Source organism: Falco punctatus (assembly GCF_963210335.1).
Source record: "Falco punctatus genome assembly, chromosome: 2".
NCBI lineage: Eukaryota > Metazoa > Chordata > Aves > Falconiformes > Falconidae > Falco > Falco punctatus.
Window position 1 is genome coordinate 103004207 of NC_137581.1, and position 27982 is coordinate 103032188.

Genomic DNA, 27982 nt, shown 5'->3' on the forward strand with positions numbered 1-27982 from the left:
AAAATTCTGTAGAAATGAATCGAATGCACAGTCATACATGCCAAAAGTTTAATTTTTCATTTTTCTTTCCTAAATAAAATGAAGAAATGAAATATTTGTGTAGGAAGTAAAACCAGAAGACCTGAAAAGCACTAAACCAAAATAAAAAACAGGTTGTTGTGCTCAAAATGATACACATTCTACATCCTAGTAATGACACAAAGCTGCTTCCCCCCCTGCTTTTTCCAGTGACTCTAAACCAAGCAAACATTCTAGCAAGCATGCCTGTATGCAGAACAACTCGTCTTTTTACATGTAGAACAGAGGTTTCCCCAGCATAGCACTGACTGATTCACAATTTCTGTTATCCTCCCACAGCAGCAGTTTGTTCCATGTGAATTCTGGTAAGAGGCATGATACAGTGTTAATGCTAATATGTAGGAGTCAGTCAGAGGTAAAAACCCCTATCACGATTAGCATTAACAACATACAGCCTATAGAAGAACTCCAGAGACTGGAGTGTGAGACATAAAGAACTGAAACCACTGGTTTTCCCCTTGATATACCTAAGAAAAAAAAAAAAAAAAAAAAGACAGAAATGCATATAAAAAATTATGTCAGAGAAAGGAGAGCCATTAAAGGAAAAAGGATTGTAGTCAGTTAAATACAAAGGAACCATCTGCTGTATGTTTAAAAACAGTCAAACCTGCAATTTTTTTAGTTACTTTTATAAGAAAACCAGAGTACATTCACTATTTTTCTCTGAAGGACGTCCATCATTCTGCTTATTGCATTTTTGTGTGCTGCTTTCTTGCATTGAGCAGAAAGACAGATTGTAGCACAGTCTTACCTAATTTTTGTATTTCTTTAGATATCAGTTAATGAAGACTTCTAATATCAGTCAGTTCCTCAAAATGTTAAGAGCCCAAGATAAAGTACAGCGAAATTGACTTAGGTTTATTTTAACTTAAGACAAAATGCCTATTAGGAGAGCCGACTGTTTTAACAGGATGTAAGAAACAGAGCTAAGAAATAATCACAGTTTAATTAGTATGTTGTGTTTGAGATTAAGCAACAAATATTGCTTTGGATCTTGGAATAAATAAGCACTGAGCAGAGAGAAAAGCTGTTGGACAGATCTAGGATCCATATACAGGGCTCCTACATCCTCATTCCAGTAGGCTAGAATGAAATTAATGATTACAACTGTCTGTGTTGAACAGGACATTATTTGATTATCTTAATATTAACCAGCCACTGATGCTTTGACCATAAAAAAAACAGGTGCTGAATTTTTTTGACCAAAGTTGAGCATTTATTTTTAACGTCTTTTAGCCTGTTATGAGCTCTCTCCTGAAAACTAACAAAGAAAACATAGTTTTAGAAATCAGTAATTCTATAAAATATTTCAAAAATCTGCAAAGAAATCACACAGTACAGTAGAAACACTCAGTAAAAGAAAGGTAAGAGAATCCTCATTACATATCCAATTATCTGATTTTTTTTTTTTAAATTTTCAGTTACTTACATTGGTAATAAGGCTGGAATAGTTGAGACAGTCATTCCAAGCAGTTTTAAAAAGGCCTAAGTAATGCCCAGTTAGTTCTTTGCTCAGTATGTCTTGATTGAAATATATTTTCCTTTCTCCATCATTCTAAAATAAAGTATCCGCTCCTGGGCAGTGTTCAGAAGTTGTTGAATCTTGTTTGCTTTCTGTTTTGTCTCCCAGTAACCACTTTTTAAAAAAAAAGACACATTTACTGTTGTTTAAGCAAAAAGTAACAAGAAAAACAATATGGGAAATGAGGCAATATATACAGACACAATTTTGGATATCTTTTTTGTATGTAAATTTAAAGAAACTTATGTACTTTTATAACTTCCCTACTCTTACTAACACATGTTTTAAGAGGAAGTTAAAATGTCATAGTAAGACTGTGATCTAATTTAGAGATTTTAGGGAAATTACCTTTCACTTTGTGCCACTCTAAATGAAACCAGCCAAGTACATGGTTGTGGTATGTAAGTAGCAAAGAAAAATTCCAAGATGAATACAAAATTTTGGTAGGCAGAAAAAAGTGGTTTAGAAATTTCCAAACCTCAAATTTAAAATGATGATTCAGAGCTCTGTTGAGTGTTCAGGCTAAACTCCCACTGAAGTCAGACACTGAAACCTGTGGTGCAACATTTGCATTTGTGGGCAATGAAGCGAACAGTTTCTAAACCTATACATCAGTACTCCTGAAGGTTGTGTGTGCATATGTGGTGTGTGGAGGGTGAGGGGTGCAGGTCAGGGGAGGAGGACGAGAGATGCAAGTTAAGGTATTAATTTTTTTCTTTTTTTTAGGAAAAAAGCAAACAAAATAATTCTGGCAACAAAAGTCTATTGTCTCATCTGAATTTATTGTGGATTGAACCTGCTTTGAACAGGGATTTGGATCTGATGGGCTTCAGAGATCCCTTCCAACCTAAATTATTTTCTGATTCAATTATAGTGCTTTTAATGTCTCTTAAGTCCCTGACTCCTTATTCATTCACTGTCACCCAGCGGGCATACATATTTATGAAAGGCTTGATGCAAAACGTTTGTTCCTCTTGTGGGAACACTAAATTTGGCTTCATTAAGCTTTGGATAAGGATCACACTAGGCAGTAGGACAAGGGCTTTGCTACAAGAAGCTTCTGTCACCTATGAGTCTGTTGCCTCAGGAATATTTATAGAACATTTGTAAATTTGCACTCTCTTAAATGTATTCCAGGTTGCTATTCTTTACACCATGCTTCCCAAACCCTAATTCTTTTATAGCCTTTTCAGGTTTGCCAGTGTCCTATGGGTTTTGCTAAAAAAGAGAATATTTTTATCTGTGGTTTGCAGCAGCCTTTTGTGGTTGACAGCACTTTCCTTCTCAGTCTGCCTTCTCCTGCATTCAGTCTTGGAGAAGGGATGGTTTTGAAACTGATCACTTGAATAGATCTAATAGTTGATTCTCTAAAGAAGCTGAACGACTGCTGTACTTGCATGTGCCTGCTTCCAACATTACTGTTGAGCATGGAGGGAAGTGAGAGACTTCAGGCAGTATTTGGTCTCTGCAGCTTTACTCCAGAGCCAGCCCTTCTAGGCAAAAGTGGATAAGCAGGTAGCTGTAGCCACACACAAGCTTCTGTCTTCGGTGCTTTTCAACTCCCATGATCTTGGATTTATGTAATGGAATAGTTTTGCCTAGGCTGGCACCCTAGCATTTTAATTTGGGGTTTAAAAGCTGCATAGCATCTCCAGTGCTGCAAACTGTTTTGCTTCTGTGTGCTAAAGGCAAAAAAAAAAAAAAAAAAAATCATGCTTCATCAGGAAGTGGTGAGAAATGACATGTGTTTCCTCTTGCTGAACCTTTGTAACAGCCTTTTGTACAGCTGTCAGATTTCCATTACATGAACAAATACATATATTGCTGCCTGTCTTCTCATACAGCTCTAAAAATGTGGCCTTGTCATCAGTGGAAATGATGAACATATACTCATGCTTAAATATAATAAAATAAAATCCCCTGTTATTTCCCTTGCAACATCAAAAAAGAAAAAGCTCCTAAGATATGGTGTCATTTCCCTCTTCCTCTTTCTAGCACCCTCTTCCTTCAGTCACTAGCATCAGAATAACGCACTTATTCTTCCTATCTTATCTGCTGATCTCTGATCATCAGGTCCTGTCCTTCATCTGTTGTAGTCAGATAGGAGTGTGTTTTAATTTAATTTTCAAACTTTATATCTGCTTTCATTGCTATTACCTCCACAGAAGCTGTCCATTTCAAAATTGATCTCTTAGGCTAGATGCTCTACCCTTTATTTCATCCCTGTTTGACGGTCAGACATACTTGAAAATGTTGTCCCACCTCATCATTTTGTAACTGTTCTTTCTCTGTTCTCCTTCCACCTCTGTGGCCACAGACCTGTCTCTGTATTTTTAGCCTTCATTTAATCATTGACTTTGCCTATTTGTCTGAGGTATCCCTCTGGATTTCTTAGTAGCGACATTTGACTTAAGACATATCAACTACTACACATAATTTTTCCTCCAGTGTCATCTCTGCTTCAGTTATTCTCTATTCACATTCAAGTCGTACCTCCGCCTTTTCTGTCAATACTATACAGAAGTGATCTGTTCCACCAGCTGTGTTCCTTACTGTATTCATCTACTTGGAACAGGCTTCCTAGGGGAGGTGGTTGATGTCCCAAGCCTGGCGGTGTTTAAGATGCATTGGGACAATGTCCTTAACAACATGCTTTAACTTTTGGTAAGCCCTGCAGTGGTCAGGCAGTTGGACTAGATGGTTGCTGTAAGGCCCTTGCAACTGAAAGAGTCTAGTCTATTCTGCTTCTTGTCATACATTTTTATAGACCACCCTCCTTCAGACAAACATTTTTTCTCCACAGTTCATGTCTCCTATTCCAAATACCTCCTAAAGCTCCTAAACTTCTGCTATGGCAGGTTAAAGACACCTGCTAGTGCTTTCTGAAAAGCCTGTGAGGCAATTCGTATAAACTGAGAGGCTGGATGACTTAGTCTGAACTATAAGCAATAAAAAAAAAAAAAAAAAAGTAAAATTAGTAAACATGCCAAGCTTTTGTCTGCTGTTGTATACAGATATGCACATATATTTAATTTCTTCTCTTTGTAGTTTCCTTAGTATGTGACAATGTTTATCTTCATTTCTGTTGCAATGTTAATGCAACTAATTGAGACCTTACTGAGACCTATGTCATTAATGGAAAATAAATGTTGACTACAGTAATTTTACTTTACAATCTTTCTTCCAAAATGTGTGAAATCATATTCATAGCTATTTTTGTATTTCAAATATTAAAAAAAATAGCTATGAGTTATTGAGGGACTTAAAATGTTTGCTCAAGTGTAGGTAGCTCATTGTTCTCTAACCTAGGATTTTCTTTGGTCAGTGAAATATTAATGGTTAATCAGTTCCTCCATATCATAGTCTATATTCAGATTCCCTTCAGAAGGAGCACCACAAGTACAGTTAAAACTATTTAGTTTAAATGTGACAAGTGCTTGTTTCTCCACCTGTACATTTGTACGTCATTGTATGGCACCTCAAGGGTCTGGGTGGATTTATGCTGGTCTACTGATGGAATAGAAGTATCCAGTGTGTTGGTCTATGATATTATTAGCCAGTATTGCCTCTCCAGTCCAAATGACCAAATTCTCATTTACCTATTAGTCAACTGGAGGGAATCCTTTGTCATGAATCTGGAGTAAAATTCAAACATTTTTCTTTGGATTGGTAGTGAGGGAACATGCCAACTTTGATAGTACTTCCCAATATAATTTTTTAATGAAAACCACATACAGGTTAGGGAAGTAGTTCCAACTCTGCAAAATTTGGTAGCCAATTTAGAAAAGATAAATGGTGTTCTCCAAATAGGAAAAAAAATTTAGAACTTTGCCTTTTGGGAAGCCTCATTTGAAGGTGCTTAGGGTTGTGCAATCACCTCTGTTACAAAGCCCCTTTCAGTAGGAGGGTGGGAGGGAGAAAAGGCAAATCACCAAGACCAGAATTCTGCAGTGCTCATGCACATGACACTCACAGTCATGTTGGAGGAATCAGGCTGTGGTAGATCCCAAGCCTGATGCTTTGAAGTTAAAGAACAGAGACCCACTCTGACTGCAACAGGCTTTGAAACAGACCTAGTGAGCCTCAGCCTTTTATTTCCATTTACCTGCATATAAATGAGACACAGCTCACAAGCACAATGTTCAAATACCCGTTGAAAATAAACTGAAGGCCTGATTCTGGGAGAAAAAACTTGAAGGAGCTTTGGGGTCTTGAGAGATGTGCCAGAAAGCAGACTGTGTGAATAGCTTTGATAGCTTTGCAAGTGACATGAGGTGGGACCTACATCACCCAGCTGCAGCTGTAGAAAAATTAGGTCTTCCATCTGTGCTGTCTTTCTGCATATCCTTCCTTAACATTCACCAGAGGGAGATAGAAGTGGGTGCTGGCCAAAGGGTAACATCGTCATCTATTTTACATCTTTCTCAGAATGTTGCTCATTGCCCTCTGGATATGCTTATTTCCTTATATTTGTCAAAACCAAAATTTGGTATAGTATATGAGAGTGGCTTTTGAATCTCTCTGCCTCTGCAGTCATGAAGAAATAATTTTTGTAAAAAATAAGACCAAAAAGAAATGTACCAGTTTCAGAGATATTTTTACCCTTGAATAGCAGAAATCTAATTTTGTCTGAAAAAGAATTAGGGTTAATATAATTATAATTCTTTCAATCACCTACAAAAGGCCATTACACATAAACATTACACCCGGCATTCATTTATTCATTTTCAGGTACCCTATTTACATTTTCAGGAGAATTTTAAGTCCTTTATTCTCCTCTAATTTCTTAGAAAGCAAAGCTATTTTTTAAAAAACACTTGGATTCAAGTCTTTTAAGATACTGGAAAGATGTGTGTATGGGTAGAAGTGGCTTTTTTCTGCTGAAAACTTCCCTCTAAAATAAAATGTGCCTTTATTTCACTTTGTGGATCAAATAGCTGGATTACTTTTTTTTTTTTTAATACTATATTTCAGCTGCTTTGCTTGTTTGTACGCTAAAAATCGACATATTAAAAAGCTAACAAAGGAAATGGTTAATCTTAGATATTGGCTGCCAAATTTGAGTTCGGAGAAAATTTTTATGGCCAAATTAAGCCTTAAGAGTTTTCACCAGACAGGTATTAATGCTGAGCATGGAGATACTATTTTGTCAGTATGGATAGGCATTTCAAGGAAGTTATATAAAGTTTTTATATGGACATTTTAAACATCATAATTTTAAAAAGAATTAGAACAAACCATATATAAATGATGCAAGTCTAATGGCTATACTTTAAAGAAGGCATTTTTCTGTTGCATATTTATAAAACGAGGTCCAGAACTTGTTCCATGTCCAAAATTACCTGTATGGCCAAAATTAAATAAGTCAAACTAATCTGTACAGTTACTTTTCCCCACCTCAAAATGTCTCTGGCAAGCTGTAGGCAAGAGAATAACTGCAGATTAATCATAAAACTCTTCCAAATAGATAACTGAAACACTGCAGAAATTATAATCCATATTGCATGCTCTTCTAAACGATTCATCTCAAAACAAAAAAGGGAGGGGTGCAGGAGCTAAAAAGCAGCATGTAACCCCACGTCCTCTTAGTTGACCGCAGACACCTTTCTCATGTGTGCTGTCCCATCAGTTAACGTGAGGTCACCTACAAAACTGAATGCAAAGACAGCAAGGCGACTGGGTTTATATTCACTCAAGACGGGTTGTCCGTGTGCGATTCTGGATGGCTGAAGGCATATTTCCATAAGGGTGCCTGCCTGAGGATTTCTGCATGTGTGTAAATGTTTGAAGTGTAGCCTCTCCGACTCCTGATACTTCTAAACCATGCCCTGGGGCCCCTTCCCTTGACCTGCCCCCATCTCCTCTAACATACAAACCTCTCATTTTTTAAAAAAGAGCACTCGCAAAAATAAACAAAAAAGCCAAAGAACCAAACTGAAAAACCTACCTGCTATGAGGCAGTTTCTTTACACAGAGATGCAAGCAAAACCAATGCAGCAAGAAGGCCACAGACTTCCCCTTTGTTCCATCTCACCGGTTAACCATGATCACTGAGCTGGGGTTGTGTTTTTTTTTTTTTCTTCTGAAGTGAGAGAGAGGGAGAGTGAGATTGAGAGAGAGAGAGAGAGAGAGAGAGACTGAGAGAAATAAGGCAAATGAAAAAAGCAACTGAGGCAGAAGCAGTTGCCACAGTTGGTCTGGCTGGTCGCCTGATATCCCTGCAGCACAAGTTAGGTGAAGAAAGCCCGCTCCGAACAATTTGAGACCCTTTATAAGTCATGAAGGTGACTCATAACTAACCGACTTGCCTTGCCTTTAGTAAATCCCCTGCTTTCCTTTTCTTAGAACAGAGCTTAAAAAAAAAAAGAAAAGAAAAAAAAAGAAAGAAAAGAGAAACCCCAAGGAACAGAAAACTCCAATGAAGGTGAGGATTTTTAAAAAATACACCATGTACTTTCCTTTCCTCAGACAGCTTGGCATCAGCCTTTGAATTGAGTAATAATAATAAATATAAAGGATTGTTTAGTAGAGACGACACACTTATACGAGTTAGGGGTATGATGTGTGAGAGAGAGTTCATGCCAGTAACTTCAAAGATCTAACTGGAGCGGGAATTCACTGTGGTGAGCTATTTCTTACTTTTCTCTGTATTACTTTTTCATCCAGAGCTGTCCTGCATGGACTCTTCATTTTACAATCAACCCTGGCAGATCCAGGCAGAACAAAACAACGAGAGATGGATAAAATTCTCCCTGTCTTCATGAAAAGTGCAGAGACACCCAACAGATGCTGAAATAGTTGCAAACCTCTAAAACCAGGGACAAGTTCTAGCCAAATCAGGGTGTACATGGAAGACTGTAAAACAGTGGATTGTGGAAGCCTATTATTAAAATTATATGACATTTTTAACATTCTTGAAAGATCAGTGCAGATGACTGGAAAGACAGGTTGGTCTAAAGGTACAGGAGATATAAATTTATACAGTTCTTAGGTTCTGACCATATTTCCAGAAAAATCCAGTTTATGTGAATTTTCAGCAAGGAAAGGTGTGGCTGCTGCCTCCTAATTTTCTTCAGACACTGAGGGCTGTATGCTCTTAAAATACTATATTTTCACTGTGAACAACAGAATTTCTTTTGCTTCAAGCTTTGGAAGTTCAGTGATTTTTTTAAAAACATAGTTTCAGAACTCATTAAGATTGCTGAAGGACAATAGTTCTGTGTGCCAATGACTGAAATAAAAAACTGTCAAATTCCACCTTACACACACTGTTCTTCTCTTTGTTTTAGGTGTGTAATTAAAAACACCTTCATTTTCCCTGTTGAGCCTATGTAAGTTTTGGGTGCTTGTCTGCAGACCTGCACTTACATGATTACATCAGAACCTCACGCCTCATTAACAATATGATAGATTTTGACTCCTGTGGTTATAGAGAGAAGTTTGAAGCTGTGGCTGGAGCCGTGGTGTTTCTCTGACACATCCCAGGCGAAGCAGCTATGAGAAACATAAACAATTTTATCTCCAAGGTGGCCTGCTCTGGGGACATTGCCACCACCCACGCTGCTGGAGGAGAAAAGGGCAGTAAGCCTGGCTGTGCTCTGATGCTCATGTGCCTGGGTGGGTGAGGTTATGGCAGTCACTTCTCTGTTTTCTTCCTATGTGTATGGGTTGAAAGGAGACTGGATTTCTCTTGGGCCATTGCCTAGGAAAAAGAAAAAACACTGAGCTACTTGGTCCTCTCCTCCAAATGTCTTCTCTTGGTACTTGATGTAAGGCCCAAACCTGGGGCCAGCTTACATGGCAAAGAAGAGGAAGGTTCCGTTTCAATGAGATGAGACCTTGGGATTGCCTCCAGCCTGATTATACTGCAACACAAACATCTTCATTTTTACCTCAAATTCTTTTTTTAACTTGCATTTTTACTTGTTTTCAGTATAAATTGGAAACCTATATTTCTAAGGAGATGAGACATGGAATCCTGCTTGGCATGTGTATGTCTGAGTGTGTATCTGTTGGTCTTGTCTCTAATGACTTGAAATCATGGGTTAATTTGAACCCACAATGACAGAGGGGTATCTTGAGGTTATGAAGCTCCTATGATTTTTGTGAAAACAAGTGAGCAGGTTAGGAAAGACCTTATTAAAATTCTCACTTGTGGAAAGGTTGGTAACTGGAGTTCAACTCATTAAATATTACAATCCACATGGGAACTCAATTATAAATCCATAGGCAGCCAAATTTTGTTCATTTTGCCACTCACAAAATTATCTGGTTTGTAAGGGACTGCCTTAAATGCATGAAAACACCAGTTAATATATCTATCAATAGATGATTTTGGGTTAAAGAGCAAATAAAATCCTAATGTTGCTAATAACAATACATGTGGGTAATTTAGCAGAAAAGCTGTCAATTAGACACTGATGCCTAATTAGGGGTTGCCTGATTAGGGTTATGTATGTGCATTTGTGTTTGAAGGCAGGCAGGCAATCATTGTCAAATGTCCAGACTGCCTGGTGCCGTGAGGTGGTCTGGTGGCACGGCCGTGGTCCAGGGTACTGCTGAGGCTGTCCCATGCTTTCTTTCTGCTCCACTGAGTTTCGCTCCCTAAACTCTTTTTTGCATCTTACAACAATTATCACTGTGGTTCTGCACTTGAGTACGGCACAGAACCATGGCAGAATTTCCTGGAAGAAACATAAACGCCCTTTGTATTTTCAGGTGTGTGAATATGATTTCAGTGGCTACACTGAGAGGCACAAAGCAGTAACACCTTACAAGAATGTCAAAAAAAGACCTTTAGGGTCATTTTTTAAAAAAAAAATTAGTCTCTAAAACTATGGTATGTATTTTTAAATTCCTGGAGTCTTTCTAGTTGTTCAGCATACACAAAAACATAAATTTCCTAAACAATGGCCCATCTTCTGTGATGCTCTATGACACATGCCTGACCAACAGAGGGCAATGCATTCGTTCAAGCAATAGATTCCAGTCCAGAACTTAGGGAAATCAAGGAGAGTTTGAGCTTAGTATGACACTGGTCAGACCCATAACACTCAGTACTAATTTCATTTGAGACAGCAGTTAAGACTCCCAATGACATCTATCGGAGACAGAAGCAGATCACAATTTAAGCTCTATTAGAAAATAAACAATTCAAAAGGTGGAAATGCCAGATTTGATTAAAAACTGTTTAATGACAGAAGTGCCATCTTCAAATATAGCTTGTTCATGAGTAACTGCAGTGGTTTAAATTATGGGTCACCGGAAAAGGTAATAACAATCTAGAGACAACAAACTTCTCCTTTAATTAACTGCAGTTTTCTTCAGACTTTCCAGACTCATCTTCTTCTCCTTTTTGAAATTGTTTTATTCTTCTAATGAGTTGAGTTGAAAATTCCCAAACTGCTAAAATTAGGCTTTGCAATAAAAGCTGACTATATTTTTATTTTGAGTACATTTTTACTATTATGATGGAAATTGTGACATTGATTATAAAATATATTCTTGAACATAAATTCTTTAAAAGGTAACTTTCCAATTAGCCAAAAATCATTCTATACAATTTATCACTTCTTGTCACACTGCCTAGTGAAGTGTATAAAATATAATTTGAGATGTGTATTTGTAGCTTTTTCAAACCATTTCTTTCTGTTCTCTATTTCCTTGCAACAGCCTCTGGCACTTCAGCTTGTGCAGTCCTGGGTCTTAAAGTTGCTTTTACAGGAAAACTTTTTTTCTTGTGGCCCAAATTACTCTGTAAATGCCTATGACTTCTTCTGCGATACTGAAATCCTACTGGTGAGCCATAGAGGAGGCAGAATGCGCTTGCTCAGATCTACCTTCGTTTTATGATTCAAAGGTCATATGTCCTAGATGCAGCTTTAAACACTGATGAACAGTGCCTACCCTTTCTTTACAGTCTGTCTTGCCCATGCAATGGAGATGCTGCTTTCTAAAGCTGTTACACAAGCAAGATGTTCTGGGGGACCTACTTGTCCAGTGGAACTTGTAGCCTTATCTGAGGAACTAAGGCTAGAGCCAGTACCCCAGGAGGTGGGGAGGCTCAGGAAAAGCAGATGAGCTGCTTGTGGTCTTTCTCTGCTTGTGTCAAAACTGACAGTGAGAAATCGACGAGGGCATGCCAGAGCAATAGGCTGCACAAACGTTCAAGTGCAACTTGGAGGCTATTCCAGCAAAAAAGCTGGAGATCAGGCTTTGCACATGACCTCCAGAGCCCTCGGGCTCAAGGTCCTGGAAGTAGGCAGCAGTGATGGAGAAAGCTGCTTTAAAAGCTATATCCTAAGGAAAACAGGTACTTTCTATTACATTGAGGAAAGGAAAAGACTTGGTCCTGGAAAGCGGTGAAAACTGGAACTAGTAAGGAGAACTCTAATAAAAAAAGAGAATGGATGTTCTTGTGAACTGCCTTTGACATTACCTTTACATGGCAGAATGGGCTATGTTTATAAAATACACTTTTTAATGCATCCTGAATAAGTCTAGGTGTGACTGGTTAGAACTCAGATATACTTAAAATATGTTTAATAATGCCAAAATACTCTGTGCAGTTTCTAAGTGCTTTTGAGTTGTATCCAGATATCAAAGAATAACATTTTGATTTGTATCCTAATGGCATTTCTTCTAACAGTGTTCTCAACTTACAGTTGGAGCTCTCATAGTTTCTGGGTATTTTCTTTATTATTATTTCTTTCGTTCTTGGAGGAGAACTGATATCTTTTATTCCCAGACTATCACTGATTTTAATTTCTAGCAGCTGTCTGTGAGATAGTCCTTTTTACAATCATGCATTGTCCACTTTGATTCTAGGAAGGAAGGCAGTAGAACATAAATTGCCAATAATTTTGACACAATGGATGACCACTTTGTTGGTCGTAAAAACCACTGTCATCCTTTCAAACATGGAAAACCAGAGGGAACATGGATATTGCTGCAAACCACAGGGCCAGAGGACAAGGCAGTGTGATGCCCGTACTCTTCCATCCAGTGCACTTCTGTCATTCTCAAATCTTACTGACATCGTGGGGGAATGCAACTTTTTTTGCTGATTACTTTTGTATGTGATTTCTGTGTATGAACAGCAACTGGCTGGATTTCTGCCACCCATTTGCTCAGGTGGGCTCTGTCCACTGTTCTGGTCTGCACAAAATGTCCTGTGGGAATCTTCCGTTTCTTCAGGCAAACTAGTTCCTCACACCGCAAGCGGTGTCAGGCAGCACACCTGATGCTCAGAGCCGCTACTTGATGCAGAGCAGTCCTGGACATGCACAGGTGCTTTGTAGTGCAGCCCCCGTGGCCCCTGCAGGGACCAGGGGCAGCCCCCTGGGTCCCTGCCCCGGGGGAAGCTGGTGAGGAACATAGAGGCATGGCTGGCTTCTGACAATGCTCCCTGCCAGTGTGATGGCATCTATAAACCTCTTCAGCCTCTCTTTCTGAGGAAGTACCAGTTAAGGGACAATATGTGACGGGTAGAAGAGGAATCTCTGCTGGGTTTGGGAGGAGGAAAAGGGAGCGGGGGGAGAGGAGCATTCACTAAATAATGAAATAAGAAAAGATGCTTTTTTAGCAGAGTTCAGAAAAATTGAATTTGCATGTATCTCCTCATGGCTTCTTAAGAAATTCTTGGAGCTTTTCTGTGCACCTATGGACTGTAGCGCGGAATAGCAAAGTGTAGCCATTGAAAATGTGACCGAAGAAGTTAATCACGACAGAAGTGTGTTTAGTCTACGTTTAAGCTGGGACTACAGAAAGACATATTTAATCTTATGCAGGAAAGTTTTATATTTCTACTTTTTCCCCCCCTCAGTCTTGGTAGGCATGGGCTGAAGACCAACGTGACTCCTGCTTGGAGAAATGATCTTCACAAATCGCTTAGGTCCCTCACTAAGCTAAAACATCCTGTAGGTGTCTTAGTTGGGACCCAGAGATAAACTTAGACCTAAAACTAAAAGAGAAATTTTTCTCCCATCCTAACCCAACTGTTGCACTTGCACTTTCACAGAGAAGGGGAAATCAGAGCCATCCAGAAAACTCTGCCTTAAAAGCTGTGGATCCTCCTTCTACCTGTGGGTTATATGCTATATGTCTTCCTTACATGGCATTTAAGAACTACTGTATTCCTTATTGTAAGTACCCTGAACAGTCGGGGCAGTACTTGTATGACTTTTATATAAGCCACACAGAAAAATGTGTAGATCATGTACACATCAGTGCCCTGAAGCACGGACCAGATATCAAATCCTTCAGTTTGTATTTCCTCCTGAAAAATCATAATTACATTTCTACGAATCAGAAGAATGTTATGGATTATTGATCACTCAGGCTGAAGAAAACTGCCAGTCTGTGGAAATTATTATTTCAGAAGTTTTATTGTATTTCTGAGGGTGGTGAATGTTTTGTTTTGGATTAAGCCAGGTTGGTGCTATGAAAGAAATTGTGTATTGACTTATTCCTGCATTTCCCAAGATGAAGAGTTTAAGATGTGAAATTGGACTAAGGCACAGCTGACTTCAATGATAACCATTAACTGTTTGAACTCATTGAAAACTTATGACGATACACCAAAGGTACATGGGGACATATCCTCAGCAAAGAATGTGTAGTAGAACAGCAAGAAGTTGCAGTTCAGAATTTATGAGAATATAAGACTGAATACAAAGCAAAAGAAAGGCTAGGTGAGCCTCATGTTTCCTCACAAAAGAAGAGTTGGCAATATTTTGTCTGAATTAGGGGCTATCTGCAGCTATTTGTGAGTGCCCCTTGAAGGTCAAAAATCCTTTCCCTGAAACATGACCTATTTTGCTTTTGAAGATGGTTCTTAATGTCTGTTCCTGACAGCAGAGTTCATCTTACAGTAGAATATAGCACAGATAAATGAATTTTGGAGAAGAATGCAAAATTCGTATGGAGTAGACAAAAAATTCTGATAGATGGAGTTAATGGTATACATTTTGGCTTTTGGATCTTGATTTTAAGATCCCTGCTTAGCTTTTATTATGGTTTAAGCTAAAGACCTCTGTGCTGTCTTCTCCAGTTCGGACTGCAAAGTAAGTTTTATTCATATAAAATATTAGGATACTTTTAAGTGAGTGGGTGTTATGATACACCATCATCTGCAGGACGTTAAGAATTATTAAGAATTCCACAGTGCAAGGTATCCTTATTACAGTTCCAGACTTTGTCTGGATGTCTAAGAAAATTTAGCTAAGGATTATGAATTTGTATAACCTTATTCAGAGTTCCTAATCTCTTGCAGTCTGCATGTTTCTAACAATCCAGCCAGAGGTTTCACAGGAACTAAATCAGAAATATCTACCACATGTTAAAAATTTAGAGCTGGATCTGAGCTCATGGCACAACTCTGTTTGAACAACATATCAGGCTGTCAAGTCAAGAAAACCAAATGTTTATTTTCTAGGCTGAGAGAGTATGCTAATATTTAGTATGAAAAAGATTATTTTGCAGCTGTTAGAAATAGCAAAGTTGTGAAGAAGGCCACTCATGAAAACACCCACGAATATCTTTTGTGGATAAATAAAAAAAAATACCCAATCAGTAGGTAAAAGTTTTTTAAAGAAAAATATATCTCTGCAACCACTGCTGTTTCTCATTGAGTCTGTTTTCCTTTGTTCTAAGACTTGCAAGGTTACAAGTGTGTAAATATACCATGTATTGAAAGGGTTAATGGATTTTATGTGCTTCTTTTATACTCACAGGAAAACTACTTAGGTTGATTTCCTGTAACAGAGAGAGCTGTATCACAACATGAAACACTCAGCTGACAGTTTTATGGCAAGAAATGGAAGGAACAGCTCTGTGAGAGTATGCTTCAAAGAGAATAATGTGGGTGGGGAATTTTTACAAGCTACGCAAAAGTTCAGAAATTTCTGAAGAAGTCAGTCTTCAATCAATGTTCTTTCTTTCTGTAAAATACATGGGATTTTGTGCTTTTTTTCAGTGATAAATATTTCCTTCCCAGAATCCCCTTAATGACAACACTCATTGTTACTATAGAGACATGGGATTAAAAAAAATAAAAACCAATTGCCTGGTAATATGGTAATAAATACCTTTATGTCACAGAGATAGATATGTTGAATGAAAAACTACATTTGGATGTCTTCTATGGTCTTACATGTTCCTAAAATCCTGTATATCTTTGTAAATATAAGCCTGCTAAATATGTTGTAAGCATGGTTACACAACTGCATTTTCTTTTTAACTGTCATTAAGTTTTATTAATAAATGTCAATAAGGTTTATTAATAACAGCCCCAGCAGCAACAATACTAACTAGTAATTTAACGCACATCTTATTTACTGAATAACAGTAATTAAAAATTCTCATTAATTACCAGCACTCTACATTCAAGGAAGTTATGAATAGGTAAGTAAAACAAAAGCAACATATAAATAAAACAAGTGTAGAGGGCTGCTTTCAGTGGGGTAACACACCTCTGAGAAAGGACTTCAGGCAGGACAGTGTCACACTTAAAACTGTGTTGTAGCTGGGAGCAGAAACTCACTGGGTAGGGAAGATCTCACTATAAGCAATACCACTGTAACTATACTTCTATTTAGCTTTTTAGCAAAAATTAAAAATAGAGTCTATTTTTTTCAGTCTGACACCCTGAAAGCTCATAGCTGCAGGGAAGGCTATATATGGGATGTTTCAGTGCCACGAGGAGCCCTAGGACTCTACTCACAACTTTCTGTAAGTGGCAATGGCAGAATTAGAATAATCAAACCTCGAGGGTCTGACAGCATGTGTTACCAGCATCAGGTTGTCTTGAGAAACCAACTCGTAATTATGTGCCTAAAAATCACGTTATTAAGTCACATCTAACATAGCCTTCAATGGAGAGGCTGTGGTCTTCAATGGGGCAAACAGTTTTACTTTGAGTCACCGCCTCAACTGATCTCTGTTAGAGGGAGAGAAGAAGGAATAGATCTGTCTTGTTTGAAAGAGAGCAACACAATCCTGCACAGACAAAAAGTTACAGTTGCATTTGTAACAGCATGCTCTATTTTCAAAGGACACAGTAGTGCTGAGGACTGGATACCCTGTGGTTTTGCTCAGGTGAGCAGCACTTCCTCACACGGCCGGTCCTGTTGTTGGGTTAAATAAGATTACGCTTGTGTCTGTTAACTGTAGGATCTGGACCATCTCTTCCTCCTACATTTCCGGAACTGGAGAAAAACAAAGAAAAATACCCCAGACCAGAGCCTGACTCAACAGCAAACACATGAACGGGGAAGTAGCATTATGCCTAATAAACTGGCTAACGGTGTGACAATGCAGCAGAATATATCTGTATCCACATAGGTCTTGGTTCTGTGAATGTTCCATCATACTTTCAAGCTTTCTCATCATCCTGAGTGTGGCTAACACGGGCACACACAATTGCCCCCCTGCAAAGTTAAGCTGGAAGTGAGATTTGGCAAGTGCGTTGCAGTTGGAGGTCTGGACTGATCAGGGAATGCTCCCAGAAGCTGGCAGACTGCGGGCAGGTATTTGGACTCTCAGGGAGTCTTTGGCACACAGGAGTCATTGGAAAGCCACTCAGGGCACATCCCTGTTTCGAAGTGCAAAGTCCAGGATGCAGAGAAAGCCCAGCTTTGGCAAAAACTCCATAAACCTCTGCATAATGTGGAATATGAAAACCCTCTGTGACCAAGGTTCTCCTGCCCTTCAGAGAAGCCGGAATTTTTGCTAAGGCATCCTAAAAGTACTACTTTAATTTGGGACTTTGGTCCTGAGGCAATCCTAGTGGGAGGGAAATGGTACTCCAGGGCCACAAGCCTCAGTGATCAGAGCTCGCAGAGATGAGCTGGCAGGAAACCAGGGGGAATGCTGCTCGCTGTTTAGTGAAAGTCTTTTGAAACAGAAATGTTTCCATGAGGCTTATGGTAATCATAAAATTGCACTATGTTGCAGGATTCTTTACCAACTCTATGTGATGTCTCTAAGTACAAAGACCTGAAATTAGAAGCAAAATAGCAGCACACTGATTTAGAAGTGGTAAAACAGGTTTTCCTGTTCCTTCATGTGTGCTGCATTTTAGGATCATGTTTTCAGTGTGTTTGTGTGCAACTGTGAGGGCTTGCAAGCTTCCCTGAGTGAAAATTTGGAGTACGAATTTACTGCAGAATTCTTGAAACTCAGTTTGCTAAGAGAAACACCTAACATCCCTGTGCTCTGCCCAGCAAAGTGTAACCACTGCACAACTTCATTCTTCCAGCTTGTCCTCCCTTTCCTTTCATTCTCCTACCCTGCAGGAAGAACAGGTGGCAGAGTAGCCAAGGAAGATTCAGTATCAGCCAAAACTTTTCCCTCGTCGCTTTACCTCCATGCAGTAGCTGACAACTGAGCACAAAGTGAAACTCAGGAGGGAAATACTCCTTTCTAATCATTTAAACCATCAAACAGCTATGTTGCTGTGTATTTGATGCTCATAAAGACATACATTACTATGAATAATCAGTCATGTTTCCAAGGTTCCAAAAATAATAATAATAAAAAATTCTCAATGAAAGAAACCATTTTGGAATGATACTTTCATGTCTTAAGGGATCTCAAAGTAGCAAATTTATCTGACAGGTTGAAAGACCACATTTTTCTGGTTCTTTTCAGTGTGCGCAACTGCGCCCATCTGGCTAGAAAGTTTGCTGCCAAAGAAGTGCTGATGAGAGGAGAAGGGATGGTCTCGGGGGAGATGAGACAGACCAGTACCTGCACACCCCCTCAACCTGAGGGAATTTAGTGCGGGATGAGGAAGCTCATTACAAATAGCACTCCAATTCTTCTAGGACTTTCACTATAAACGTGTGGCTCAGTCTGCTGTTGGAGGTTTGAATGAAATCAATGCAAGTGCATACCTGCAGATGGATATATCCCTCTCCTCTCCGCCCCAGCCCATGGCAGCATTTGCAGTAAGCCACCAGATGACTGTGTGCCATATGGGCACTTCTCAGAATGCTAACTATCTGTGAATGATTTTCAGGAAAGATAAGACAACATCATCTGGAAGATCAGTAGGGTTGTAAATCAATTTATTATCCAAGAAGACATACATGGTTACACCACACACAGACACTTATTACCCTGAATCCCTACAACTCCAATGCCAACTTCCTTTCTATAGGCTGTATCTACACTCTAGCATACAATGAAAACCTTCAGGTATCAAATATTACCTGTCTGTCTGAAATGCCATCCTTTGAAAGATAAGCATTTATAAACCAGAGGCCACAACTAACAACAAGAAAGGTATCTAGTATATTCATGCTCACCACATACATACCATATCCTCTTTTCCAAGTGACATAGCTTCATACACAAAACCTTTAATTTCTGAAGTGACTCACAAAATGCATGCAGAGTCTATTTGTGCTTTCTTCACCTTCTTAACAAAGAATGCCAAACCACTGAACGTTAGGAAGCATTTCTATTTAATTTCTTAGAAGTTTTTGCTGTTCCCCTTTCTAATGAAGGCTGCCGTTATAGTCGTATGTCAAGAATGATTCATATAACACAAGATAAGTTTATATATGCCTTACTTTGTGTACTTTCACTTATTCATAAACTTACACACTCATTCTTGGTTTAGCTTATATTTAATTCCTGTATAAGAATGTGTGTTCATTTACTTACAGAAACACCATTTATCGTATTGCATAGAATTTTGTGCATAATATTTGTTGCCTGGGCGCCTGGATGCTTTACCTTAGAAAAAAACCAGACATTCAGAAAAGAATTCTAAAAACCAGCTTGTCAAGGTATATGTATTTTTATATCCTGTACGTCATACTACGGGTGGATGGCTTTATCTTATGTTTACTGCTGACCTAATTTTATTGGTTAAGTGACTGATGGTCATTTTTGTAGCAATTTATTGGCCCTGTTGCTGCAGGTGGCAATCTACCAGATTTCCAGATGTTTGCCAGAACAGGCTACTGGATATTTGAAAATCCCTAGAAGAGATGCCAGGTATAGGGCAGGGTATACCTATTTCATATGAGAACTAGAACTGAGGAGGTTTCAATGCATGGGAAATGTCAGTCCTTGCTTGAGACTTGCTGCACGTGCAGGGGAACAAGTCTTTTAGTATAAGCTTTTGTTGCCAGGGTGTTCCAGGGACAACTGTTTTAATGGACTTGGGTCTTTCTACAGGACGGCAATTCTGAAGTCCATTTGGGATTGAATGCAAGCAGGTTTAGACCTTTGACAGGGAGTTCATCTCATGTAAGATGGACTTTCATAGTATTGACATCTGTGTCTGTGTTAGTTACTCTGGATTCTTCGTCACGTCTGTAAGTGGGGAGAAACAGTTTTTTGGACACAGCTCCTCTGGCTTGTTTTAGATTTTTACTCTGGGTGGAGATGATTTGTACCCTTAGAAGACCTATTTATCTCCATGACTCTACAGAAAATCTATACATTTATCTCAGATGCTGAGGCCTACTTATGCTAGACACTACATTTTTTTCAGGTAATTCCTACTCACAGAGCCTGGGCCAAGTCAAAAGTTAACCAGAAAGGCACAACGAAGTGCATTAACCTCAGCATCCTCCTCATTCAGGGGTTATATAGGTATAGTGATCAAGATCCAGTACTGATTACCAACATTAGCAACATAAACACATTGCAAAGTTTTTGTGGAGTTACTCTGCTAGATTTAGGGTATGTATTTACAAAATTGCCATTTCAATTTTTATTTGGCTTTGTTTTTAACATATGTTGCAGATGTATACTTGAATTTACTGTGACGTGATCTGAATACCGTTATAAGATTCCGTGATTAAAAACTAAAAATCTCAGGAGAAAACATCTGAAATACATTCATCAAAGCTACTAAATGGAATTTATCAATTTTCAGGTTTATTTACAACTGGTTTGAATAAATTGCAGGTTTATTTACAACTGGTTTGAATAAATTATCTGACTAAATGTACCTATAATGATCTCTATTTGCCAAAGACTATAAATAAGGAGAGAGGCTGGACATCTGGCACTGTGAGGGCATTCTTGGCAGGCAGTGATTATAGTTAACTGATGAGTTTCTTATTTATGGAGTGCAGTGTAACAAAATTTATCTTGGTATCAACATCAAAGCTTTCTGTGTATATTTATATGCAGAAGTCCGGATTTTGATAATAGTGTTTGAAATCTTAAAGGCTTGTCATATTCAGGTGATCAGTTCTGTTTAAAGTCAGTAGACTGGATTTACTACCTACCTGTCCACTCCCCTGATCTAGCAAAGCTACAAAGTAAAAAGGGCTGATAGGGAAGGAATCTAGTCACAGCTTTGCAGAAGTACACTTCATACCTTTATTTAGATGTGCATCTAAGGACCTACACTAATGTTGCATTCCTACCTCCTGGTAAATAGATAAGGCAGAAGTTTTCAGTTTAGGACTCAACTAAAGGAGGGTGTCACCTGAATAATGCTCCATAGACATCAGCTTCAGCAACACTACAAGTTTCTCGACGACACAAATATTTGGCTGCCTAGATATTTCTGTTACGACAGCAAATGAGGTTCTTCACTGAATTAATTCATAAACATGGTGATATTTGATTTGAATATCTGCATGAACACATTTGTATTATTCTGAATGCAGGGAATACTTTTTCTTACAGTCTGAACTGTAGAGCAGAGTTACCCCATACGCTAGGCTCAGAGCACCGTGCCATGAAGGCAGTTGCCTCCCTTGAATGTCACCAGCATTGCACACTCCTGAAAAATTCCGTTGCTCCCCTCTTTCAAACAGGAAATGCCACTTAATTTGTCATCTTTTTCAAAACAGGACTGTGTTTTAACCACAATATTTGCAATGTGAAACAAGATTACTATATTCTGACTGACTTCTGAGACATGCATATGGCACAGAGAAAAAAAAGAGTAATTAGTTAAAAAAGAAAAGGTCTTGGATTTCAGCAAAACTTGGGGAGTGGGATGACCTATAAGGGCTTAGTGCAGTGAAAGATTTTTTTATTTGAGCTCACTGAAAACAAAAATGTTTCATTCCAGGCAATTATATCATAGATCTACTGGAAAATCTGAGATGCTCAGTTCCTCCTTGGGAGTAGGGCACTAGGTAAGTTAATTTGTCAATTGAATACTAAACACAGGTGTAATATTTAATTTAAAAACACAACAATAGGACTTTCTGGATGGACATGCTCCCACTGATTTTTTTAAAGCAGCATGAGTGTTCTAGAGTTGTCAGTTGGAGTAGGTTTGCTTTGAAAATATATAAAATAAAGTTAAATAGAAGTAAATTCTGTAGTATCATCTGGAATATATAAATAGATGGAACACTGATGGGGAAGCCAATTTTCTTGCAGGATATAATGTGATATTAACGATAAAGAATTGTTGCCTCATTAGTTGAATGGATTCTTAAATGTAGTTGTTTATTCAAACCATTTTATTAAATAATGTCTTGTGTTCTTAATACTGAAGCCCATAGGGAATGTATCATAGAAATAGCAAGTATTTATTTTGTTCAAATATTATGTAAAATTAATAAAAATTCACTGGGGAGAATTAATGAATTTATTTGTGTTGGTCCCACATTTATATCCTAATGTATCTGTGGAAGACTACCACTTCAGCGTGAATTTACATCAATGAAATCAGGATCCAATGTATGAAGACAGAAAAGCCAAAATATTTCTAAAAATAAAGAAATATGTGTCATATACATAGCTTTGCAAGATACATGCACTTACTCAGAGACATTGTGAAATTCAATTGAAAATCTCGTGTAACCTTATTTTTTCTTGCATGCAACTATTACTTATGTTCGATTAGGCAATGACTCAACAGCTAGATAAATGATTTGAAAACAGCTTTCTCTATTTGAAGTAGAAAATCTCATCTGTTTTGTTTTGTGAGTGTTTTTTTTTTTTTTTTAATTAAACTTGACACTCAGGTACTATCATTTATTCAAAAGTTAAAATCAGGTCCCAGAATGACAAACTATTTTAAGTCACAGGCATATAGTCTTACACAAATGTCCCTTCTCCATGTTTCTGTTCAAGAAATGAATCTGATTTTTACAGTCACTTGCAGTCATTTTAAGTTACAAATCTCATTAAACAAACTGGTGTGGGGTTTGTTTGATATTTCTCTTGGGAACGTTACAAGGAAAATCTAAAACTTCTCTCACTTTTACCCTTTCATCCTGAAACTTTGTGTATTCACATGAGGGTTTCTTACCAACCACAGGGGAGAAGTGAGCTCCCAAACTTGTCTTCTGCTCTCACAGACAAAGTGATGCCTTCCCTTTATTTTTGCTGGGGCTATAGGCCCATGGTATTTCATTGCCTTGACATAGTAGGGCCTTCAAAACCATACTGATCTAAATACATAGTGTGGTGTCAGATAAGCAATGTGCAATTTAAGAAATTGTCTTTTGGGTAATGTAAGGTTATATTCATATTTAACTTACAGCACACTTCATGTTTCTAGTATAACACCCCATATACCCTCCCTGGGTTCCCATGAGCGTTCACAGTTGTTTAACTAAAGCAGTTTTTAAACCATACCTCTTACTATTCACTGGCCAGTATTGTAGACACACCTAAATGTTCAGAATTTCCTGGCAGAACAGAAGTGTAAATGGTTGTGCACACAGAAGTGGGAATGGATCTGTTTAATATGTCAATCTATTCTCTTCTTGTGAAGCATTGACTGTAGTGAAAGTAATGATACTTGCTTGTCTGTATTCTCATGACTTTTTTTGTTAGTTAATTTTTAATTCCTCAAATACACTTCAAATTCTTTTATTCCAGGAGACTGTCCAGATAAAAAGAGGTATTTCAGCAACATTCAGTGTTTCTGGAGCAGTCGTCAACAAGACATTAGGTTGTGGCCTACATCTCACTTCTGTTCCTAGTACCCTGGCAGAATCCTACTCAGTGACCTGCTTCTTTGACAAATACTTTAATGAGTTTTGGAAACTTTTCCCTAATAATAGAAATGCTGATAACAATGCTTGACTTCATGTGAAAGAGTAATTCCAGCAAAGCTAACAGGACTACTCAAAAGTTTAAAGTGGAGTATATCTGTTTGCAGGATCAGAGCCTGAATTTCTGCAGGATTCATGGAGGTCACTGTGGCACACAGGAGAAGATGGTGAAATAATTTTTCAGATCCCTTGTAACACACACGTGAGAAATACCGTTACCTAAAGAATATTTGCATCTCATTTTTGGTTTGGTAATCTACTTCTTTCTTGTAACCTACACTTGAAATGAGTAATTTTTTTGGTATTTTAAGGCCACTAAATCACAGGTGGAGAGAGAAGGTGGTGGCCATAAGAGAACCATTATTTCCTCTAGATACGTACATGCCATTAAGTTTCCTAGTAATTCCAGCTGTTTCTTGTGTCCCAGGGTGGAGATGTTTTGCTGTTTGATGCATGTGACTACAGTTCAGTGGTCATACTTACTCATTGTACTTTTTTGCTATTTCATCTCTTGAAATTTGCTTATTTGTGAACATTTGTGCATTTCCTACAAAGAGAAAAAAAAATCAAAATCAAGATTGCCACCAGACTACATGCAAAAATTTAAAAATAATTATTAATTTGGTATATATTTATAAATAAATATAACCCTTTGCCTTTACTGCAATCTTAGAGTTATGATGAACATGGCTTACTCAGAGGGGACTTTGAATTAAAATACATACAGAAATAACTGCATTAAAATACATACAGAAATACAGAAATGAGGGCTGTGACTTAAAGAGCAACATATTTTCTAGTGATTTTACACCCAAGGTGTCTGGAACCTGACATCTCTCGTATTGGCTAGGGCCAGTTGGACCACTGTTGTGATTCATCCTGGCAATTCTCAGTTGATTTTGTACATTGAATGGGGATTCCCACTGAACAAGGGTAATTCTAAAAGAGTGCTTATAAGTGAATTTCTGCATCTTAGTGTATTTCTGATCTCACCCCAGTTGTGAAGATCAGGACTTTATCATCTTAAATGTGTGTCTGCTGATGTGTTCACTCTGCTCCTCATTCATGTTGCCCCTGTCCAAATCTTGGGGAGGACTATAGTGTGCAATGAGTGGGAATGATGTCTTCATACTACTGCAGTGGGAAAGCAAAGACTGCACTACAAGCAATTTCCTCTGAATTCCCATCTCATTACAGTGACCTGTGCTGATTTCCCAGCTTCCTGTTCTCCTAACATGTTTTTTTTTTGTTTGTGTCTTTTTTTTTCTTCTTCTATACTTCCTTCTTTCCCTTACTTTTCTACAATTCTCTCATATTATACTCACTGTAACTTTTAGTTCTACCTCATGGGTTGGATTGTATCACTTTCAGCTCATATCCCCTTTTTGTTATCCCCATCATCACCATTCACTGTCCTAGCCATTCATCCAGCTCCACAGGTTCTACATATTCCTCCAACCTTTGTAATCGTTGCTTTGCCTCTGTCCATAATCCTTTTCCTTCTCTTTCTTGAATGACAATACTCATCTGTAGCATTCGTCTCCCAACTGTCACACACAAGAAAAGGAAAAAGTTTCCCCTTCATCTGTTACTTCTGCAGTTCTCTTAATATGGGCTCTTATTTCACATACCATGCCTTCTTTTTAGTTATGGGGGGAGTCCCTCTTGCTGTGCCACTGAGACACTTACTTCAAAATATATAGGTTCTATTTATTGGTGAGAAATATTTTGAAAACTTTCACCTCTTCTCCAGCTCTTACTTTTGTTCTGGATACTCCCGATGTCTGCATATCTGTCCAAATGCAAAACTGCATGTTCATTCACCCTGTAGCATACTTATTTTTCTCTCATTTTCTCCAAAATCTCCAGCAAGGGATGCGAAAGATTCTCCCATCATCTTTAGTGTCCCCATGCTAGCTCTTACATCCTTTCAGCAGAAGAAATGTTCATACCCTTTACTTTTTCCTTTTCCATTTCTCTTTTATTTCCATGCCTTCCTCTCAGTGTAAGTTACTATCCCATGAATCCTGAGCCTTGACTCAGTCCTTAGTGCCTATTTCCTCTGTCCTTGTTATTTTGCTGCTGAGTATCTTTGAAGGAAATCCAGTACTTCCTTCAGTACATCTTGTTCCCTCCTCTATCAGCTTCTTCATCTTCCAGGAACAAGAATAATAATCCTCTACTGGATTTCATGGCCAGAGATACCACTTACATGTAATCCTTGACTTCTTACTTCAGTACTGCTTTCCTCATTGCCCCTACCCCCCTTCTTCCCCTTCTATTCCAAACCTGTCTCTCTCCATAAGAAAAAAAAAAAAAGATCAAATCCTTTATGATCTCACCCCTTTTGGCTTCTCGCCTTATTTATCCAAGCCACTTTTCAATCATTAGTTAGCAGTCCTGGCTAACCGCAGAGATTCCATTTAACTCGAAGTTAGAAATTGTGACAGCCATCTACAAGAAGGACTGGAAGGAGGATCCAGGGAAGTACAGGCCTGTCAGTCTGACCTTGGTGCTGGGGAAGGTTATGGAGCAGATCATCCTGAGTGCCATCACATGGTATGTACAGGACAACCAGGGGATCAGGCACAGCCAGTATGGGTTTATGAAAGGCAAGTCCTGCTTGATGAACCTGATCTCCTTCTACAAGGTGGCCCACCTAGTGGATGAGGCGAAGGCTGTGGATGTTGTCTACCTGGACTTTAGTAAAGCCTTTGACACCATTTCCCACAGCAGTCTCCTGGAGAAACTGGCTGCTTATGGCTCGCATGAGTGTATGGGTAAAGAAATGGCTGGACGGCCAGGCCCAAAAAGTGGTCCTGAATGCTGCTACATCCAGTTGGTGGCCAGTCACAAGTGGTGTTCTCTAGGTCTCAGTACTGGGGCCAGTTTTATTTAATATCTTTATCAATGATCTGGATGAGGGTCGAGTGCATCCTCAAGTAAGTTTGCAGATGACACCAAGTTGGGCAGGAATGTTGACCTGCTTGAGGGTTGGAAGGCTCTACAGAAGGATCTGGATAGGCTGGATCAATGGGCTGAGGCCAGTTGTATGAAGTTCAGCAAGGCTAAGTATTGGGTCCTGCACTTGGGGGGTCACAATTCACTATTTTCATTTGTTTCCATGATGAAGGAATAGGGATTATGGCTCTTAAATTTACAGATGACAGCAACTACCCTACAAGATAGCATTACAATTGAAAACACTCCCGATAAAATTGAGAAAAAATGTGGAAAAGAAGGGTGAAATAAAGACAAATACCAGGTTGTGCCTTGAAAGTCAACTTTCTGGTATATTTAGCATGTATTTAGCAACCAGACTATTTCTTTTAATCTTCATGCTTCATGAACAACACAGAACCACCGGAGAAAATGCTGAAATGAACAGTAAGTGTTGAAAGACTTGAAAGACCTGGAGTTATTAGTCAACGAAGGAAAAGATAGACGTAGCAACTGATCAGTCTTGAAAACCAGAAGCAACTAACAGAAAGAGGAAAGAAATCTGTTCTCTGTGTTCTTGATAGACAGGACAAGAAATAATAGACTCTGCAGTCAAAAAGATTGAGGTAAACTATTAGAATTATAAAACCCACACAGAACATCAAGTCATTTCCAGCAGGGTAGGTACCTTAGGCATATGTCTTATATAAAGCCAATGATAGAGCTGCAATTCTAAAGCCTTTAAAGCAGGTGAATGGACTAGATGGTGTCTTTAAGTCCATTCCACTTCTGGTTTCTATGGTTCTGTGATTCAGCTTTTGATAGAGAGATTAGAAATTGCTGCCTACGAGAAATATTAGTCTTGAATTTAACAACTGTCTTCCGTGCTTCCTGTGAGTGCCTCTTCAGTTAGGAATGACTGTTTCTGTCTTGCTCTAGTTAGGGACAGTCATGCCAACATTTAGGTTGTGCATATGTAAAACCAAGAATCTGGTGCAGCCCTACACATTCTGACTCACCATTCTGATGGTCAGGGCCTGAGTGCACTCATAAGCCATAAACAGCCTGACCAGCCTCACCGGGGTCTTCTCACTGTGGCCTCCACCTACACCAGCGGGCCTAGGTGCTCTGTGTACGCTCAGCCCCAGGCCTTCACTGCCTGCCTGAGCCATGGCGGAGGAGCATTGATCCTCAGTGCAGCCACAGCCTTGCCTCTGCCTCTCTGCAGAGCCCTCTGGGCTGGCTGCCTGGCCCAGCTCAGACTTGTCCAGCAATCACAGACTGATCCCACCCATGACCTGTGGCTTGGCTTTCCAGCTTGATTCCAGACCTGCTTCACCATCACCATGTTACCCTACGGTCTGGCTTCTTGGTTGGACCTGGCCACCACCTCCGGCTCCATCTTGCTTGGGTGCTGCCAGGCTGGCCCTTGGCTGAACCCAGGCCT

At 38.9% G+C, this 27982-nt stretch overlaps 1 protein-coding gene and 1 long non-coding RNA gene across 2 annotated transcripts in view; one reads left to right on the forward strand and one right to left on the reverse strand.

Annotated features, from left to right (window-relative positions):
• LOC308058547 (uncharacterized protein) overlaps positions 1-27982 on the forward strand; it is a 118575-nt gene that overhangs the window by 6149 nt on the left and 84444 nt on the right. Inside the window, exon 2 of the mRNA XM_080374476.1 lies at positions 2327-26154. Coding sequence (XP_080230602.1) covers positions 26123-26154 — 32 coding nt within the window. The 5' untranslated portion in view covers positions 2327-26122. The remainder of the gene's footprint in view (positions 1-2326; positions 26155-27982) is intronic.
• LOC308058548 lies at positions 35-2334 on the reverse strand. Its single transcript, XR_013925874.1, has 2 exons — positions 1508-2334; positions 35-545 (listed from the first exon to the last, which is right to left on the reverse strand). It is a non-coding gene; the product is annotated as an uncharacterized lncRNA (long non-coding RNA).